This window comes from Acartia tonsa, chromosome 1 (assembly GCF_053477335.1).
Source record: "Acartia tonsa isolate MP-2025a chromosome 1, ASM5347733v1, whole genome shotgun sequence".
NCBI lineage: Eukaryota > Metazoa > Arthropoda > Copepoda > Calanoida > Acartiidae > Acartia > Acartia tonsa.
The window spans coordinates 26,190,871-26,208,808 of NC_137260.1; the positions used below are offsets into that span (position 1 = coordinate 26,190,871).

The following is a 17,938-nucleotide window of genomic DNA, read 5'->3' on the forward strand; positions in this document are numbered from 1 at the left end:
AAAGGAAACTCATGATTGTGAAAAATCATTTTACTCTGTAACATCCAATTCAATGATACACTTAAAAGCCAGTCTAGGTATACTATCAAAATTTATCACACGTTTACGAGAAGATTAATAAAAATATTTGGATTATGTATCCACAATATTAGGCCTGTGGTGCACCCGAGCATCGCCTCCGCGGATAATGGGACCGTCGCCGTCAGCCGTGAGAACCGCCGCCTCATCCTCTGTGTTCTCTATGATGGCGGAGTTGGTGTGTATCTGCCTCTCTGCCCTGCTCTTGTCGCCTACCACGTACCAGGACACCACCATGAAGAAGAAAGCACCCAAGCTCTGAAGTAAAAAGTAGAGAGGTCAAGAAAAGCAACCAATATGCAAAGACGGCAACGCTGTACATGATTTAAAAAAAGCATATATCGCAGTTTAAGATTCTACAGTCGCAAAAGATAGTAAAAAGTACATAATAACCGTAGTTTATTTCAATGCTAAGGAATTTTTCTACTCAATAAATCACATAGATGATTTTTACAAACATAATCAAATGTTCTTCTTTCCATTTTTAATTAGTAAAATTTTTAGTTATAAAGATTACCTGCATAAAGCAACAAGAAAAGAGGGCATACTGTAGGGCCCTAAACTCCACGGAGTACTCCTCCGGCGTAAGAACGGCTCCCGGGGCTAATACATCCTCCGAAGGGTTGTGTGTGGGTTGAATGTATGGTTTAAATGAGTCAGCCAGGGCACCAACAAGATATGGAGAAAATGCGTCACCAAACATGTGGGATACCTACACAATAAAATTGAGTCATCAAAATAATCATTACCAATGGCGATTTCTCTTAAGAGGGTGGTGGTATCCATTCCATAATTAATTTTAACCTTCCCAGAAACTATTTGAAAGCTATACAGTAAAGGAGAAACATCTTGGTTTACACCCTGTTACTTTTATATACGGATAAAAAAATTTTTAAAAGAAAAGGTGAATATTTATATTAACAAGGATGACAACATCCATAAAAGCGAAGCACTGAAACGGTAGGACAAACGGACATTAACACTTGTATAGTGTCTAAACTGAATAATCAGAATATAAAAGTATAAGAGTCGAAGCAAAATTGTAAGTAAATTTGTTGAAAAACTGCTTGATACAGGATAATATTTATGGACATACTTACATTTATAGAACTCGATTATAGAGTTGCTTCTCTTATAATATATTTCTTTGTTATCCCAGGAATCAATATACCAAAAATCAGATCAAACGGATAATTAGATCACAAAAAAAATTTGTTGTTATAAAAGTAGAAAAATCAACATGTTTAAAATGAACGTACGGACATTCTGGTAATGATTATAGAGTTGCTACGCTTTCAAAATCGTACCTAACTACTACAGGAATCATCATGCAAAGTTTGAAATCGATAGGACAATTCTAACAAGCCTAAATTAACGAATAAAAGCTATCTATCTCGGACGGACGGACCGACCCTAATTATAGAAAAGCTTAGCTTTTAAAAAGGCATACAACTACTCTTTAAAAGTGTTACTTACCAGAATTTGTGTGGCCGAAGCGATGGCTCGTCTTGGTGGAATAACTATGTACAATGTCATATCGCTTACAATCGACCAATTGGCGTTCAGTAACAGCCCTAAAATAAAAGTCATGTATTGCAAATAAAGATGAAGATTCTTATTAAATATACAGTAGCCTATAGAGAACGAGAACGATCTAGTGTATTTCTAAACGAGATCTTAATTAAGTTTATGGCTATATGGTCAAGCGCCCTACAGACAACTAATCTTTTTATTAACGATCCTTGTCTGGAAGTTCTAGCTGAGAAATGTAATGAGTTGTGCTTGTTTTTTGGCAATGCATTTCCCCCTGCTTTAAATAAATGTGTCAAACATCTGATATAACTGCATTGAAAACAGTGATAGAGAATAATCAGCACTCAGGAAACCATAGAATAATATATAGGTACAGAGATGAGTAAATAATACCTGCGGTAAATGTAAGAGCATAGCAGAGTGGTAGAGAATAATCAGCACACAGGAAACCATAGAATAATATATAGGTACAGAGATGAGTAAATAATACCTGCGGTAAATGTGAGAGCAAAGCAGAGTGGTAGAGAATAATCAGCACACAGGAAACCATAGAATAATATATAGGTACAGAGATGAGTAAATAATACCTGCGGTAAATGTGAGAGCATAGCAGAGTGGTAGAGAATAATCAGCACTCAGGAAACCATAGAATAATATATAGGTACAGAGATGAGTAAATAATACCTGCGGTAAATGTGAGAGCATAGCAGAGTGGTAGAGAATAATCAGCACTCAGGAAACCATAGAATAATATATAGGTACATAGATGAGTAAATAATACCTGCGGTAAATGTAAGAGCATAGCAGAGTGGTAGAGAATAATCAGCTCTCAGGAAACCAAAGAATAATATATAGGTACAAAGAGGAGTAAATAATACCTGCGGTAAATGTGAGAGCATAGCAGAGTGGTAGAGAATAATCAGCACTCAGGAAACCAAAGAATAATATAGGCACAGATAGGAGAAGAGTGAAGCCACACACCAAGGGGTCAGCATTAGGATACTAAAATAAAGGGATTACATTGTTGCGTATTTCATAAAAGGGATAGTTGCACGAAGCGTATTAAAAGAGTTAAGGTACTTAGAGTAGTAAACTTTTATATGTCTTAGTAGAATATATTAAGCGTTGGATAGATATGATTGTGTTAAAAAATTTTTAACATTGACCTGACCGAACTTTTTTTATTTTACAATATCTAAAAAAGTTAAAGTGATTTGCCACATAAATTACATGAGAATGGTCTATTTTTTTCCTAATATGTATACCCAAAACACCAGTATTAGAGAATGATATGCCGCATATTTCACAAGAGTTATAGAAAATTGGGGCAAGTTACTTAAAAAACATAAAAAATAACCTTCGGTTGGTCATAGGACAGGTTTTCTATAGATACTTTTTATAAAACTTTTATAAACTTATTTGGGTATACATATTAGAGAAAAAAAAGACTATTCTTGTGTAATTTATGTGGCAAATCACTTTAACTTTTTTAGATATTGTCAATCGTCGGTCAGGTCAATGTTAAAATTCTTTAACACATAATCATATCTATCCAATGCCTAATATATTCTACTAAGACATATAAAAAGTTCAATACTTTAAGTACTATACTATATATATATTTTATTGGTCATTCTTTGTTATGTGTATTTTGTTGTATACAAAGTTTGAAGTTCTATTAACTAGTAAATGCTAAATTTGTATTTTTGACAAAAAAGAATTCGCCATATATAACATGTAACGAAGTAGGAAATAAAAATGAAAAACTCATTTTTCGAGGAAAATCCCTGGTCAAATCTTTTAATTTTATTAAATAACTTTATATTATGCATTACTACGTTGTCTAAGTTCACTAATTTTTTTTAAAATGCACTTCGTGCAACTATCCCTTTCATTTTTAAATCAAAGCTTATTTTAATTTAACATCTTAAAAATACACATTAAACTATCCAAGTATAGAGAGAGGGGTTTCATAAGCTCGATAGACACTTGGAACGCCTCATAAATTCCGTCTCACATCAAAATTAGCTTTTTGTACAATTTTGAAGATCTGTAATAGTTATTTCTCGCATCGTATTATAAACGGCTTTCCGCGGATATAGAATGTACAATTATAAGATTAAAACCAGTTTTTTAACCCCGAGGTGCCGAAGGAACGGGCTAAAAAACTGGTTTAAATCTTATGATTGTACATTTTTATATTCGTAAAAAGCTTGATATTAGTATAATACGATGCTAGACATAGTTTTTTCGTATGGATAAGAACCGGTTCCTATCCACCGGATTCGAATGAATACGAGAAAAGCGATTATTTCTATTTACCTGGTGTCTAAGCATCTGTGACATATAGGAGCCACACGGTACACCCAGCAGCCCTGACAAGGTCATCACTATTCCAAACTTGTAGCTGATACTTTCCAGAGTTATGTCACTACAACCAGCTTTGTTACCACAGTTGGATCTTGCTCCTAAATTTACATTAAAAAAAAAATGAATACCTAGAGACGGAGGTCCAACCTTCTATAGTGGGTCACAAGCACAAATATCCTGACTATTGCAGACAACCAACCATTTTGCACGAACATTTTTAGTTTAAAATTATGAAGAGTAACTTTAAATACTCAATTAATTTATTTTCTAGTGTGAGCTTAATGGTTAGGTACAACACTTCAAAGTAATTTCCCGTTTGATAAGTTGTTTTGCCACAACTGAACAAATTTAAATTCCTAACAATGAAGTGATTACAGACTTAAATGCCGAACGATTAGCAAAGATTGTAAAATCACATACCTACAAAAGCAAAGTTAGGCCCCCACCACATGAGTGCACCAGCACAATAGGTAACACAGGTAAATGCTATGGTAGACAGGGTGAAACTCCTGGCAATCAAAATAGCTGTTTAAATCAATAATTAAGTAACTTTTAAATAATAAATCTATGTAAGTATCTTTAAGAATAATATAGGACGATATGTATGGTAAAATGCCCGCCCAACCAACCCTTTAATTGCACGACCTTTAACTGGACGTCCATGGTAATGAGTTGCTTCGGTTTTGGGCCAAGGCATTGCCCCTACTCTAACTATTTATGTCGCGCACATGACATGTCAGGCTTAGGAATTAGGAACCATTTATAACTTATTCCATTTTGACACGGTGTTAGGCAGAGATTCGAACCTATCACTACAGTCGCGGATTAATATATTTGTTTTAAAATTTTTGTAAAGAAATAAACTAGCTTTCCTATTCTTTGCAAGGGCTTTAACATCACTGACAGGACTTGAGGGTTTCAGGTGTGATCCATCCGCTTGTCCCCGGGGAGGATCTGTCATACCAAAGACAATGCCAAGGACAGCTATGGCTCCCATGATGGGTGTAACTCTAAGCCCCCAGCGCCAGTCGCCGAACGCCCCGGCCACCTCGGATCCGACAATGTATCCAAGGCCAGTGCCCACGGGTATGGCAAAGTAGAATATGGCAAGCACTGTTGATCTTTCGTCCTAAACATCAGAATTAAGACATACAGTTTTTTTACCTAAAAATTGGCAAAACTTGGCTAAGATTTTTAAGAAGCATATTTTGTATAACATAGAAGAAGTAAAATTTAGAGATTTAATAAGTTAGGGCATATGTTCTTGGAAGTTTAATTCCGTTTTTTAAGCTGTTATAGACAATCCGAGATATTTATAATCACGGAATCTTTTACAATAATGCTATCTTTTTTTTGTTGTTGAAAATCCCAACATTAGTGTTTAGTTTATTACCTTAGAGAAAAGATCTGAGATAATTGCTGGAGCAACCACAGAATACGAGGCCTCCCCTACCCCAACTAAAGCTCTGAACGCAAGAAAACCAGGAAATGTTTTCATGAAGGAGCCTATCAAGGTCGCAAGACTCCAAAAACCTGAAAAATCAACGTAATTATTTGTTAAGGATTACAAAATGGCGGGCGACGCGTTCTAAAACTTTTCATAAAGAAGCCTTGATTCAGAAAGGCAAGCAACTTAATTCAACTTTAAAATGCCGAAAATATAGGTACTTTGTCAGCAGTGTTTCGGAGCCGGAGCCGGGAGCAGCAACATTTATGGTGGAGCCGGAGCCGTATTTTTCGTTAAAAACGGCTCCGGCTCCAGATTAGCTAAAATTTTTAAAAAGTAATATTATACTTTGGCAACGGTCTATTTCCATATAATAAACTGAAAAACTATTACTTAACAAATAGACACACATCCTTCTACTTTTATATAGCTTTAATCAAATAAAAGCAAAATATTTTATATTATTTATTTTATTTTATCAAATTCAATAATGAACAAAAATTGATATATTAAGGGGGACGTAACTGAAGACTCTCACAAAATTGATTGACATCCTTCTTCTCCTAGAAAAGTAGTTTTTTGAGCCCCGGGGGGCTAGGAGGGGTGACTTCTAAACCATAAAAGTCCTAGAAATCTGCTGTATTGATCAAATGGTTTCTGAGAAAATTAAGGATAGGTTCATTTTTAGGGTTAATTTGAGACCCGGAGGGCTAGGGGTTGGCGGCAGGAGGGTAACTTCGAAACTATAAGCCAGTTTATAAGCATAAAAACTTAAGTTTAAGAAATCATCTCTATTTATCAAATGGTTCCTGAGATAATTAAGGTTAGGTTCATTTCCAGGGTTTTTTGAGCCCCGGAGGGCTAGGGGTTGGCAGCAGGGAGGTGACTTCTAATCTAAAACATAATTTATTAGCATGAAAGCTTAATCCTAAGAAATCATATCTATTGTTCAAATAGTTTTTGAGAAAATTAAGGTTAGGTTCATTTTTAGGGTTAATTTGAGCCCCGGAGGGCTAGGGGTTGGAGGCAGGAGTGTAACTTTGAAACTATAAGTCAGTTTATAAGCATAAAACCTTAAGTTTAAGAAATCATCTCTATTTATTAAATGGTTCCTGAGATAATTAAGGTTAGGTTCATTTCCAGGGTTTTTTGAGCCCCGGAGGGCTAGGGGTTGGCAGCAGGGAGGTGACTTCTAATTTAAAACATAATTTATTAGCATGAAAGCTTAATTCTAAGAAATCATATCTATTGGTCAAATAGTTTTTGAGAAAATTAAGGTTAGGTTCATTTTCAGGGTTAATTTGAGCCCCGGAGGGCTAGGGGTTGGAGGCAGGAGGGTAACTTCGAAACTATTAGTCAAGGTATAAGCATAAAAACTTAAGTTTAAGAAATCATCTCTATCTATCAAATGATTCCTGAGATAATTAAGGTTAGGTTCATTTCCAGGTTTTTTTTGAGCCCCGAAGGGCTAAGGTTTGGCAGCAGGGGGGTGACTTCTAATCTAAAACATAATTTATTAGCATGAAAGCTTAATTCTAAGAAATCATATCTATTGGTCAAATAGTTTTTGAGAAAATTAAGGTTAGGTTAATTTGAGCTTCGGAGGGCTAGGGGTTGGAGGCAGGAGGGTAACTTCGAAACTATAAGTCAAGTTATATGCATAAAAACTTAAGTTTAAGAAATCATCTCTATTGCTCAAATGGTTTCTGAGATAATTAAGGTTAGGTTCATTTCCAGGGTTTTTTTGAGCCCTGGAGGGCTAGGGGTTGGCAGCAGGGGAGTGACTTCTAATCTAAAAGATAGTTTATTAGCATGAAAGCTTAATTCTAAGAAATCATATCTATTGGTCAAATAGTTTCTGAGATAATTAAGGTTAGGTTCATTTCCAGAGTTTTTTGGAGCCCCGGAGGGCTAGGGGTTGGCAGCAGGGGGGTGATTTCTAATCTAACAGATAGTTTATTAGTATGAAAGCTTAATTCTAAGAAATCATATCTATTGGTCAAATAGTTTCTGAGATAATTAAGGTTAGGTTAATTTTCAGGGTTTTTTTTGAGCCCCGGAGGGCTAGGGGTTGGTAGCGGGGGGTGACTTCTAATCTAAAAGATAGTTGATTAGCATGAAAGCTTAATTCTAAGAAATCATATCTATTGGTCAAATAGTTTTTGAGAAAATTAAGGTTAGGTTCATTTTTAGGGGGTTTTTGAGCCCCGGGGGGCTAGGGGGTGGGGGTAGGGGGGTGACTTCGAAACCATGAGATGTTCATACCCATAAAAGCTTAAGTCCAAAAAATCTGCACGGTTCATCAAGTGGTTCCGGAGAAAACCCCCCCCCCCCCTGCATCAAAAAGTCTTCAGTTACGTCCCCCTTTTAAGGTAGGAGTCGAAGCCGGAGCCGCATCAAAATTATACGGCTCCGACACTCTGTTTGTCAGAGTAAACTTGGGGTAAAACTTCTTTTGGCGATGAAGCCAAATGTAGCGAGTATAAAATCAGAAAATAACAAAATATTTCCCTTAGAATTGTTTGCCAAAATCCTAATCCCTTGTCCCTGGTTATTATGAAACAACAATGTAATAAAAAATATGTATTGAAAGTCTAGGTCATCAATCCCTTAATTGGACAATAGTATAAAAGTGTAGGAACAATCCAACCTAGTTAAAAAGTGTACACATTTTAGAACGAAAGAGCAATTTTATTTTTCATTTTTAATAAATTTAATGCACTTACTAATTCCAACTCCAAGAATGAGTTTTCTAGAGTATCTATCACCCAGGTAACCAAAGACTGGTGCAAAAAGCATATAACAAACTACAAAAGCTGTCTGCAGTAGACCCAACCATTTATCCTAAAAATATTAGGAAGAGTTATATAGAATACTTGTGAAAGAAATTAGGAAGGTTTTTTGGCTAGAAGATAAGAAAATAGAGTTTTTGTAAAAATAAACGGTTTACATATGATTTTAATACTTTTGTCAACCGTCTAAAAATTTAAGTGATTTAAGGAGAGAACTCGTAATTGAAATATTGCGAGACCAAATTGAAATTAATGTTATTTTTATATCTAGAAAAACCTTAATTTTCCATTATCTAAACTTTTACACATTAAATATGTATTAGCATCATACCATGTTAAACAGCTTCAATTGCATTACATATTTATAAACAATAATATTATTGTGAAATTGTACTTACCTTTGTAATATTAAAATCTTTGTCGTGTTTAATTTCATTTAACATTCCCGCCACTGTGGACCGGTCCATGTAGTTTATCAGGTTTACATAAACTAAAATATCATTAAGGAAAGTTAATGACATTCTTTATTTTACTAGCGGTTGCCCCCTTAGTATCTGGGGGCTATGTATTCAATGTGGTTAGAATAAAAACATCCTAAAACCATCTTATTGCTGAAATTTAATAAGTAAATTGTCTAAAAACATCTCGTGACCTATGCAAAGCCTCTCTTTAAATATAACACAATGAGTTCAGTAGTTGTTGAAATCTTAAGCTTCATACAAAATAAACCTTAATGCTTTAGGATGACCAGAGTGGCACAATTATGAACAAGTACTACTATAAAACTACTTGAACTGACAAGTGACCAATATCCAAATAATTTTAAAATATTTGTTACAGAAAGTCCTATAAATGTTGGTATAAACTCTGTTGCTACCATTCCAGGGGTCTTAAGGGATGCGACAAAGTATAATAGATTAAAGTAAATCCCCAATGTTGATAAACAACATTACCTCTTCTGTACATTACAATTATTGGTTAATAAGCTACGTATTATATTTGAATCAACCAATCAAAATTCAATGAAAGTACACAAAGTTTATGAGCGAACGAATAAGATAATAAAAACTTTGGGTACTAGTGTAATTTACAGCCCAATGTCTCCTCCCTCCCTTTCTAATGAGAAATAATCCGTATAAATATTTACCTAAAATAAGAACAGATAGTGCATTGCTTTTGTTTAATCCTTCCCACCATTCTGTTATCCGAGGATATTCAAATCTAAAAATAAATGACATAACACAAAAAAACATTTATTTTAAACGGATTCCGTCAAACAATATTTGGTAAATTTTAAAACATCCTAGAAAGCTAAAAAATCATTTGAAGCTATTAAATAACTCAAGGGGTAAAAATAGAATCCGTTAAAATTGATACAAAACTTTTATTTGATAATAAAAATAGCGCTGAAATGTCAAAATGGTTGAATTTTCCTTGTAAATGGTTAGTTTACTAATAGACAATCTATCTATTTGTCGAGAATGATCGATGTACCGATATCATTCTTCTTTGCAATAAAGCTTATCATGGGTTCAGTGAAGGTTCGTTATTAATTATTTTGGGAGTAGGTGCCTCCACACTCAATACCCCCCCCCCCCCTCCGATTTTTCTTTTCTTTTTAAAACTAAAATGTAATGTGAGGGACAACCTCCCTCCCCGTAAGGACTCCTAGAGGCCTCTAGGGGCGTAGCCGGTAAACTATGAATAAAAATGAATTTTGGACGTTTTATAACTCTACCTGGGAATATATGATGGCCGTTCTTGCTGTTGTTGTTGATGACGAGAAGAATTCGATGATCTCAGTGTTCCATCTGAAGTCAATTCTTAAATATTTACCTATTTAAAGACATTTTTTATGACAGCTTATCTACTAATATTAGGTACTAATGTGGTTGGTCTGTCTTTTCCATTCAATAAACAATTTATTAAATTGTTCGAGATACATATATCTTACATAAAGATACTATGATTTCAGGGATCTAAAGGGATAAGACAATAGCCGATAAATTGATATACATCTCTAATGATGATACACAAAATTACCCCTTCTGTGGATAACTTAGTGGTTGAAACGATTGGCCACTCAACTAAATGAACCAATCAATCATAATTTAATAATAGTCCCCAAGGTTTTTAAGCAAACGAATAAGTAAAAGTTATCATAAGACTTTGGGGACCGTGGAGTTGACATTGTTTAAAAATTAAGAATTATTCCCTGAATCTGCCACCAAATTTTCTTCGTCGTCCCTTTGTTCCCTCCACCGAGATACTCCAGACATTTTGAATTTTAATACAGGTTTTTTATTTATAAAATGTTGGTTTGTATAAATTTTGTAGTTCAATTATCTGTCACATTCTTTACATGTTGGGTTATTCTGAAAAATAAGATGTTTTTAAGTTGAGAAAATTAATGTATGTCATAAATAAAATGAAATAAAGATACTTTAACAAGGTCAACTATGATCATATTCATGAGTAGCGCAATATATTATCAAATATATTTAAGCAATTTTGAATAAGTTGGCGTTTTTTTTATGAAAAAATAGATAAATGTATTATGGATTATGAAGGAGTCTATTATGACTTTTGTTTTTAAGTAGAACGATTGATAAATTAAGTATTTTAATGAGTATCTTTTAAGGTCGGAAAAGACTAAATCAATTTTGAAAAAAATAACCACGCTTCTATAAATTTATAGATAAGACACTTAAATCACAGATCAAATCATTACTTCAAATAGATGTTCATTTTATTTCTATCATCTGTCGTTTTTGAAAAATATATCCACTGTAGTTTCTAAACATGGCCTCAAGTCTAGGTCAAAATAACCCAGGACAATTTTTCCTTCTGGTGCTCTGTATAAATATTTATTTCTGAGGATTTCTTGTATGGTTTTACAGACAGTTGTCCGAGGATTTCTTAAATTTTAAATAAGCTTCTTTTGAAATGGCGAAGAATCTCTATAAAGAAGTCTGAAATAGTAAGTATGTCTGTATTAGGCATCTATTTAAGTAATTTTGTGTAGATTTAAATGGAAATTTTGTTTAGATATTTGTCAATGTTCGTTTATCTGTCTAATTTTTTGAGCTACGCTTTTATAAATGTTCTCATCCCTGTTTCTTAGGGCAGTTAACAATCTACTAATCATAAATATTTTCCTAAATATATCTAATCCTCGTCCAATCTTGATAATCCAACCTGTATTTAGCCGAATTTCTCTGTATTATTGTTCAATTAAAATAAGATAAAAAAAAATTTTCTTTGTTGAAAAATCTTAAAAATGGCTCCGAATTCGAAGGGAAATGGATGTGTGCAGAACATAGCCTAAACCCATCCCAAGACTTCAATCTCAAAATAAAAAATCCTTAAACATCCCGAGGCTTTTTCTGAAGCTTCACTAAAATCAAAAACTTCTTCAGTTTAGTATTTTTCCAAATTTTAAGCCACAGACAAAAAACCTTAATACTTTATATAATAGGTAAAAACATAAATATTTTTTACATTGAACAATTCCTGTCATGAAGAGTTGAAGAATATTCTACTTCAAGTTTCACATTTTTCTTCACCAAACTATTCCTGAAAGTTATATTACTTTAAAAACTTGGAATTGCCAACATGCTCGTTGCAATATGATTTTGAGAAAATATAGAATAATGTATATATGGTAAATATCAGCTTCTTTTTAAAAATGTTTATCCTTAGGTATATAAAAAGTAACAGGGTGTCAGTCGTTGTCTGTCTGTAGATTAAGATTTCACTATGCACTGGAGTGATATGATTCTCTTCTACTTTGAGGCTTCTTGTAGGTCCGAGGGAGGTTTACAAATATTTTGTGGGAGGCTACCTCCACTATCCTATTGAAATCACACCTAGAAAAAATCCCCTTTTCTCTAAAGAGTCCCTAACGGTGCGAACCCGCTAGTTTGAGATACAAAATATACTTGTATGTTTGTTGATAAGTATACTTTTTAATCTAAACTTTAAATCTGTATATAAAGTTTTTACTTACGTTAGCTCTTTAAACTTGTTTTCTTGCTCATTCTAAAATGATGACATTCATGTTTTAAAGATTTATATATTTTTTTCTTTAATTTGAAGTACGTTTTTACATGCCTGCCAATCATCTTTCATTGTTTATTAAGGTATATTAGAATCTTCTATCGATTTAGAGCCTTGCACGAGGATCCCTGTAACAATACGGAACATTTCTAGGACATAATTATTACCAGGAAGTCTGTACGTCCATTCGAAACACATTTTTTTTATATCTACTATACCATTTATTTTTATTTATAAAAATGACGATTCCCAAGTTCCAATACACAATGCAAAAAAAACCGATTTTCAACAGATTAAGATTGATTTTTTTCTTTTTCGAATAGGAATTTATTGATTAAACAAAATTATATCAAACATTGCCTTGTTGATCTCGTCGTAGGAAGTTTTTAGTTTGATTTCTTCTAATCTAAATATTAAAATATTTTTTTCTAAAAAAAAGTACATGTAAACTAAATGAGTATCTAAGGTTCAAAAGTTTTAATACCTTGAGCATTTTTTGACAAAAAGTTCGCAACATCTCAGAAAGTTAACTATTTGATGATGAGATCTAAAATAAGAAAAAAAGGTGTTATTTTAATAGATACAAAAAATTTATGATTAGAGGCATGTTAGGAATTATATCCAGTTTATCATTACCTATCTGTCCTCTAATCTTTCTCAATTAATTGGCTTCTTTTAAAAATAAACTAAGAATATTAAAAAGAATATTACCTAATATACGGGTCCTCAACGGCTATGCTTTTAACTTCTTCGTCAAGAAATCTTCCAAACAAGGTTTCATATCCATAACCAATGGATCCAGACTAAAATATTTATTTTCTTCAAATATGTTTATCATTTACTGTTAATACTTTACTAAATGATAAAGATTAAACTCAATCGAACAACACTAGGTACTTAATTTTCATTTGCCCAAAACCATCCCGAGACCTTTGTAAAGCTTCAAAAATAAAGAAATCGACCAGTTCAGTAGTTATCGAAATGCTGCTGACAAAAAAAAACGTTACTAGGTACATTGTTTAATAAAGGATAAAATATCAAATATGTTTAACTTTATACCTGTATTTTAACGTGTTCATGAAACTTTCCGGCTTCTTTGTCTTTTCTAAAAGATATATTTTTTAGGCTTTATATTTACTCAGTTTAGAGACTGCTGATTTATTTGTGAAGAATCTACTGACATGGCTAAAGTAATTTTGGCTCTCCTCCTCTGAAGGTTTCTAAAACTCCATAATCAAATTGTCTTGACCAATCAACATCAGCTCTACAATTATTATGTCCATTGGTCAGTTTATTATTCTATACTAGTGAATGTTTCCCTAAAATCTAGGGGCTTTGTATTCAAAGGGGCTAGAAAACAAGCTTAAAACCATTCGAAGACTTCTGAAATTTGAAAATAAAATTGCTTAAAGCAATAAAGGGGCTTATGTGAAGATTACCTAAACTAAGAGAACCCATCCCCGTTTGTTATCATAAATCATCAACAGGTTTATACCTTATTTTGGCATCTATAACTTCACATCTTTCAAGGTATTCTGCAGCTTTTTCTCTGTATTTAGCTTTCTTATTCTTGTCCTAACATAAAATATATAATATTAGGTAAACTAAAATAATATAGATCTTCAGTTCAGATGATTCAACATTTAAGTATTAAGTACCTATACAAAGTTAAAGAAAAAAAGGAAGGAAGAAATATATAGGTATCGATTAAAATTTTGTTGTCCTCTTCCTCCTGGTATATTTAAGAAATGTATGTGCTAAAAATTGAAAAGGACTTTAGTGTAAAATCTTAAAAGTACAAAATAGTATATTTATCCTGTCACCACACATCAAGGGGATAATAAGAAAAATAAATGGGTTTGTAATACATTTACACCAATATACTAAAAAAGCTTTGATACTTAGGACTCTCATTTCCTCTAATAGCGATATATGTAAATTTTCAGTGAGTCAGTAACTCAGTGAAACGTTTATGTACATTGTACACTATTAAATCTTTTATATTTATATGATGAATAGAAACAAAGATGGTTACCAAACTACCTGGATTTGTTGTACAACGGTGAGAAATAGTTGAATTCCTTCTTTGTAGCAAACGGCTGCCTCAAAAAAGACACATTACAACAATAGAAATAAACTTTCAAATGATAAAAATTTGGAATTGTGCAAGTTAAGATGATCTATTCCTATAGAATCAAGGGCAGTGGGGTGCTAAGAAAGTCACCCGAGCGAGAGAGGGGTGAAAAAAAGAGGAAGACAGGCCTTCCAAATTTAGATTTAAAGGGTTATGTTGAATTATTGTGTATAAGAAGCTTTATAATATGAAGTTGGAGCTTTTTAGAATTAATCTAAATGTACAACACACTGGTTTTTACGGATCTTTACATTAATCTTTAAATATATATTTCATCTTACCTCAGTTAATCTATTGCTGGTGTCAAGCTCCACAGCCCTTTTTAACAGGGCAATAGCAGCCGCTTCGTCCGCAGACCCCATTTTTATTTAGAAATATTTCATTGGTATTTGAAAAATTTGAAAAATCTGCAAATTCGTTTTATTTATAAGCACCCGTTCAATGGCAAAAGTGTAAAAATATAAATCTAGCAAAAATACTTTTTTTATAACTTTACCCGTCAAAAAAAGATGTCTAGATTTTTATAAAATGTTACATAACAGTGCAAATATACAAAAAAATAACAAAAAGGTAACAAAATAAATAACTTGTTAGGGAGATTCCATGTTTCAAATATCTTTGGTCGGTCAAATAGGTAGATTTACAGCTTAGAGATTGTTTTGATTTATTGCTGTTTGTCTCCTTCATAGGCCTGTACATGGACACCAGCCACAGCACGACCAGACGGGTCAGCATTGCGGGAAAATGACTCATCCCATGCCAGTGCAGCAGGAGTTGAACAAGCAACAGACTTGCCCTGGGGCACAGTGGCAGCGGCCGCAGGGGACGGAAAATGTCTGGAGAAAATGTCGCGGTACATATATTCTTCCTTGGTGCGAGGGGTCGATACAGGGAATCTTGAGGCGGCAAATTTCATTTGAAGATCGGTGACAACTTTATCAGCCTCCATTTTGAGATGATCAATCCATCCATAACCAACACCATCGCTAAACTGTTCCTTTTGTCTCCAGAGAACTTCCTTTGGCAGGTAGGGATTCTCAGGGTCATCAAAAGCTTGCCTGACAATATATTTTTCCATTCTGTTGCCAGACATTTTGACAGCAGGGTCAAGACTCATGGCGTACTCTAAAAATTCTCGGTCCAAAAATGGGACTCTTGCCTCCAGACCCCAAGCCATTGTTGATTTATTGGCACGTAGACAGTCATACTTGTGCAGGTCACGCACTTTGCGGACAGTTTCCTTGTGCAGCTCAGTGGGGTTAGGAGCTTTGTGGAAGTAAAGGTATCCAGCAAAGATCTCATCAGAGCCTTCACCACTTAACACCATTTTACATCCAGTGGCTTTTACTCTTCTTGACAACAAAAACATGGGAGTACTTGCACGAATTGTTGTTACATCAAAAGTTTCCAAGTGATAAATAACATCGCTGACAACATCCAGGCCTTCTTGCACAGTAAACTCAAATGAAAAATGACGGGTTCCCAAAAATTTAGCTACCTGTTCAGCAGCAGCAATGTCGGGTGATCCCTTCAAACCAATACAAAAAGATCTTAATTGATCTTGTCCACCTTGTTTCTTATATTCTCTATGAGTTACAGATGCAACTAAAGATGAGTCGAGGCCACCCGACAACAGGACACCGTAGGGAACTTCAGCAAGCAGATGACGACGCACTGAAGCCTCAAAATTCTCCCTAAACTCTTTCAAGTCCAGAGGCTTAGAGGGAATAAATTCTGGGTTGGTGAACCACTCATCCTTGTAGAAAGGCACGGGGACTGGAATAGTTACATCCTTGTTGATAGAGCTGCCAGTCATGTAGTGACCAGGAGGAAATAATTCCACGTGATCACAATTCTTTTGCAGTCCTTTTAGCTCAGATGAGAACCAGATAGTACCATCAGATCCATAGCCCATATACAAAGGTATGATACCTATAGGATCACGAGCTGCAAAGAATTTATCATTAGCAGAATCATACAAGACAAATGCATACATGCCATTCACATAAACCTTTTCCAGGAAAGTTGGGCCATGATGCTTGTAGAGATGCAACATAATTTCACAATCAGAGTCGGTGGTAAACTGAGGTTTGTTTTCGCATTCTTTTTCCAGCTGTTCCCTCAACTCAATATGATTGTAAATTTCTCCATTGACTGACAGCGCAACCTCTCCGCTAATATTGGTGATTGGCTGGGCACCTGATACAAAAATAAAGCGATGAGATTTTGAGCTACCAAAAATATAATTATGAAATCTTCACGTAACACTCCTATCTATAACCCCCCACCCCCAAAACATGGAGATTGAACCATTTACACATAACTTTAATCCTGACCTGACAAAAGACCGTTAATGGCCAGCCTCTCATGGGCCAGATAGCAGTTACGGAAACAGGTGATTCCGTTCCAGTCAGGCCCACGGTGCCTCAGCAACTTGGACAAGGAGAGAACCTAAATAATAAACATAGATTTATAGATGATAGAAAACAGTAAGTAGGTTTAGTTAGAAATCAAATTAGATTTATAAATAATGATACCTAGGGGAAAATACACAATGTTATGTTATAAAAATATGAATTTTATTTGTTATTATAATATATTTTATATAGACACTTCCAATCCATATTTAAACGTCCTATTATGCCTTTGAGAACGTTTGCGTGTTTATAGAAAAAACGACTGAGAAAAAAACATTCATGTTTTAACATTTTAATACAATATTAAATGTGAGACCTCGGCACGAAGGTCATAGCTGCTGTTACCATTCCCGTTGGCACAAAACAAAGCCAAGATGCCGCACATTCTCTCTGAAACATAAATCAATACTTTACCTTTTAACAATTCCAATATCGCAAAAAAGTTAAATTCATTTAGAAATTAGGATACTAAATATAATTTTGGTATTGTAAAGAAATCTAGAATGTCATCAACAAAATGATTTTGTCGTACATGTACATTTTATATATAAACACCATTATATATTGATACGAAATTGAGATAATTTTTTAATGGGAAAAGACAAAGAAACATAAATTGTCAATCTTATCGATCCTACCTACATATTGAGATGTAAGCTGTTTTTAATCATTGAATACTGCATAATAAATAAGCATAACAATTGAAAAAATCAGAAATGTAAAATTCAAAAGCTATAAAATAATAACACAAGTTAAACTTTAACTTTTTTCGAGGCCCACATTACTACATATCTTTATATCAAGAATATTTTTTTTTTTAATGTAATAACAGGGATGACAGGATGTAAATATAATCATATGCACATTTTTTTACATCGCTGATAAACAAAAAGGACAACATCTATAAGTAGCGAAGGACTAAATAAATGGAAGAAAAGCGGTCAAAGTGGGTTAGAGAGCATATGTTAGAAAAAAATAAATACATAGTAGAAAATTAAGAAAATTTTGCATTGTTCAAGGAATCTTCACACACGAAAAATCAAACGTCTATCTTGAATAACAGCTCAGAGATTCACGTTTATGCCCAAATCGCATCTAATAAATATTA

The 17,938-nt window shown here is 33.8% G+C and overlaps 3 protein-coding genes across 3 annotated transcripts; all 3 read right to left on the reverse strand.

Moving 5' to 3' along the window:
• Positions 1-34: 34 nt before the first annotated feature.
• On the reverse strand, positions 35-10,616 carry LOC145316103 (protein spinster-like). Its single transcript, XM_080156408.1, has 13 exons — positions 10,436-10,616; positions 9,959-10,031; positions 9,368-9,441; positions 8,619-8,710; positions 8,155-8,272; positions 5,375-5,514; positions 4,852-5,110; positions 4,402-4,488; positions 3,934-4,079; positions 2,490-2,613; positions 1,555-1,652; positions 596-790; positions 35-336 (listed from the first exon to the last, which is right to left on the reverse strand). The coding sequence occupies exons 1-13, from the start codon at positions 10,497-10,499 to the stop codon at positions 133-135; spliced, it is 1,674 nt and encodes a 557-aa protein (XP_080012534.1). The 5' UTR covers positions 10,500-10,616; the 3' UTR covers positions 35-132.
• A 1,101-nt stretch (positions 10,617-11,717) lies between these two features.
• LOC145326957 (MIT domain-containing protein 1-like) lies at positions 11,718-14,775 on the reverse strand. The gene is made up of 7 exons (XM_080170415.1): positions 14,695-14,775; positions 14,323-14,382; positions 13,775-13,854; positions 13,339-13,384; positions 12,991-13,082; positions 12,635-12,685; positions 11,718-11,796 (listed from the first exon to the last, which is right to left on the reverse strand). The coding sequence occupies exons 1-7, from the start codon at positions 14,773-14,775 to the stop codon at positions 11,718-11,720; spliced, it is 489 nt and encodes a 162-aa protein (XP_080026541.1).
• AsnS (asparagine synthetase) lies at positions 13,775-17,243 on the reverse strand. Its single transcript, XM_080156400.1, has 5 exons — positions 17,147-17,243; positions 16,750-16,864; positions 14,695-16,612; positions 14,323-14,378; positions 13,775-13,854 (listed from the first exon to the last, which is right to left on the reverse strand). Exons 1-3 carry the CDS (start codon positions 17,213-17,215, stop codon positions 15,078-15,080), a joined length of 1,719 nt encoding a protein of 572 aa, XP_080012526.1. The 5' UTR covers positions 17,216-17,243; the 3' UTR covers positions 13,775-13,854; positions 14,323-14,378; positions 14,695-15,077.
• Positions 17,244-17,938: the final 695 nt, after the last annotated feature.

What these genes read in the sequence shown, in the direction of transcription:
- AsnS (XM_080156400.1), bottom strand. Translation starts at nt 17,215, where the DNA reads ATGTGCGGCATCTTGGCTTTGTTTTGTGCCAACGGGAATGGTAACAGC. An exon ending in GCTATGACCTTCGTGCCGAG is followed by an intron (nt 16,865 to 17,146) that starts GTCTCACATTTA and finishes TTTATTATTTAG; the next exon opens with GTTCTCTCCTTGTCCAAGTT. An exon ending in CATTAACGGTCTTTTGTCAG is followed by an intron (nt 16,613 to 16,749) that starts GTCAGGATTAAA and finishes TTTTTGTATCAG; the next exon opens with GTGCCCAGCCAATCACCAAT.
- LOC145316103 (XM_080156408.1), bottom strand. Translation starts at nt 10,499, where the DNA reads ATGTCTGGAGTATCTCGGTGGAGGGAACAAAGGGACGACGAAGAAAAT. An exon ending in CATTCTTGGAGTTGGAATTA is followed by an intron (nt 5,515 to 8,154) that starts GTAAGTGCATTA and finishes TTGATTTTTCAG; the next exon opens with GTTTTTGGAGTCTTGCGACC. An exon ending in TGCTCTCACATTTACCGCAG is followed by an intron (nt 1,653 to 2,489) that starts GTATTATTTACT and finishes CTTTTATTTTAG; the next exon opens with GGCTGTTACTGAACGCCAAT.
- LOC145326957 (XM_080170415.1), bottom strand. Translation starts at nt 14,775, where the DNA reads ATGGGGTCTGCGGACGAAGCGGCTGCTATTGCCCTGTTAAAAAGGGCT. An exon ending in CCAGCAATAGATTAACTGAG is followed by an intron (nt 14,383 to 14,694) that starts GTAAGATGAAAT and finishes GTCTTTTTTGAG; the next exon opens with GCAGCCGTTTGCTACAAAGA. An exon ending in GACGAGATCAACAAGGCAAT is followed by an intron (nt 11,797 to 12,634) that starts GTTTGATATAAT and finishes TATAACTTTCAG; the next exon opens with GAATAGTTTGGTGAAGAAAA.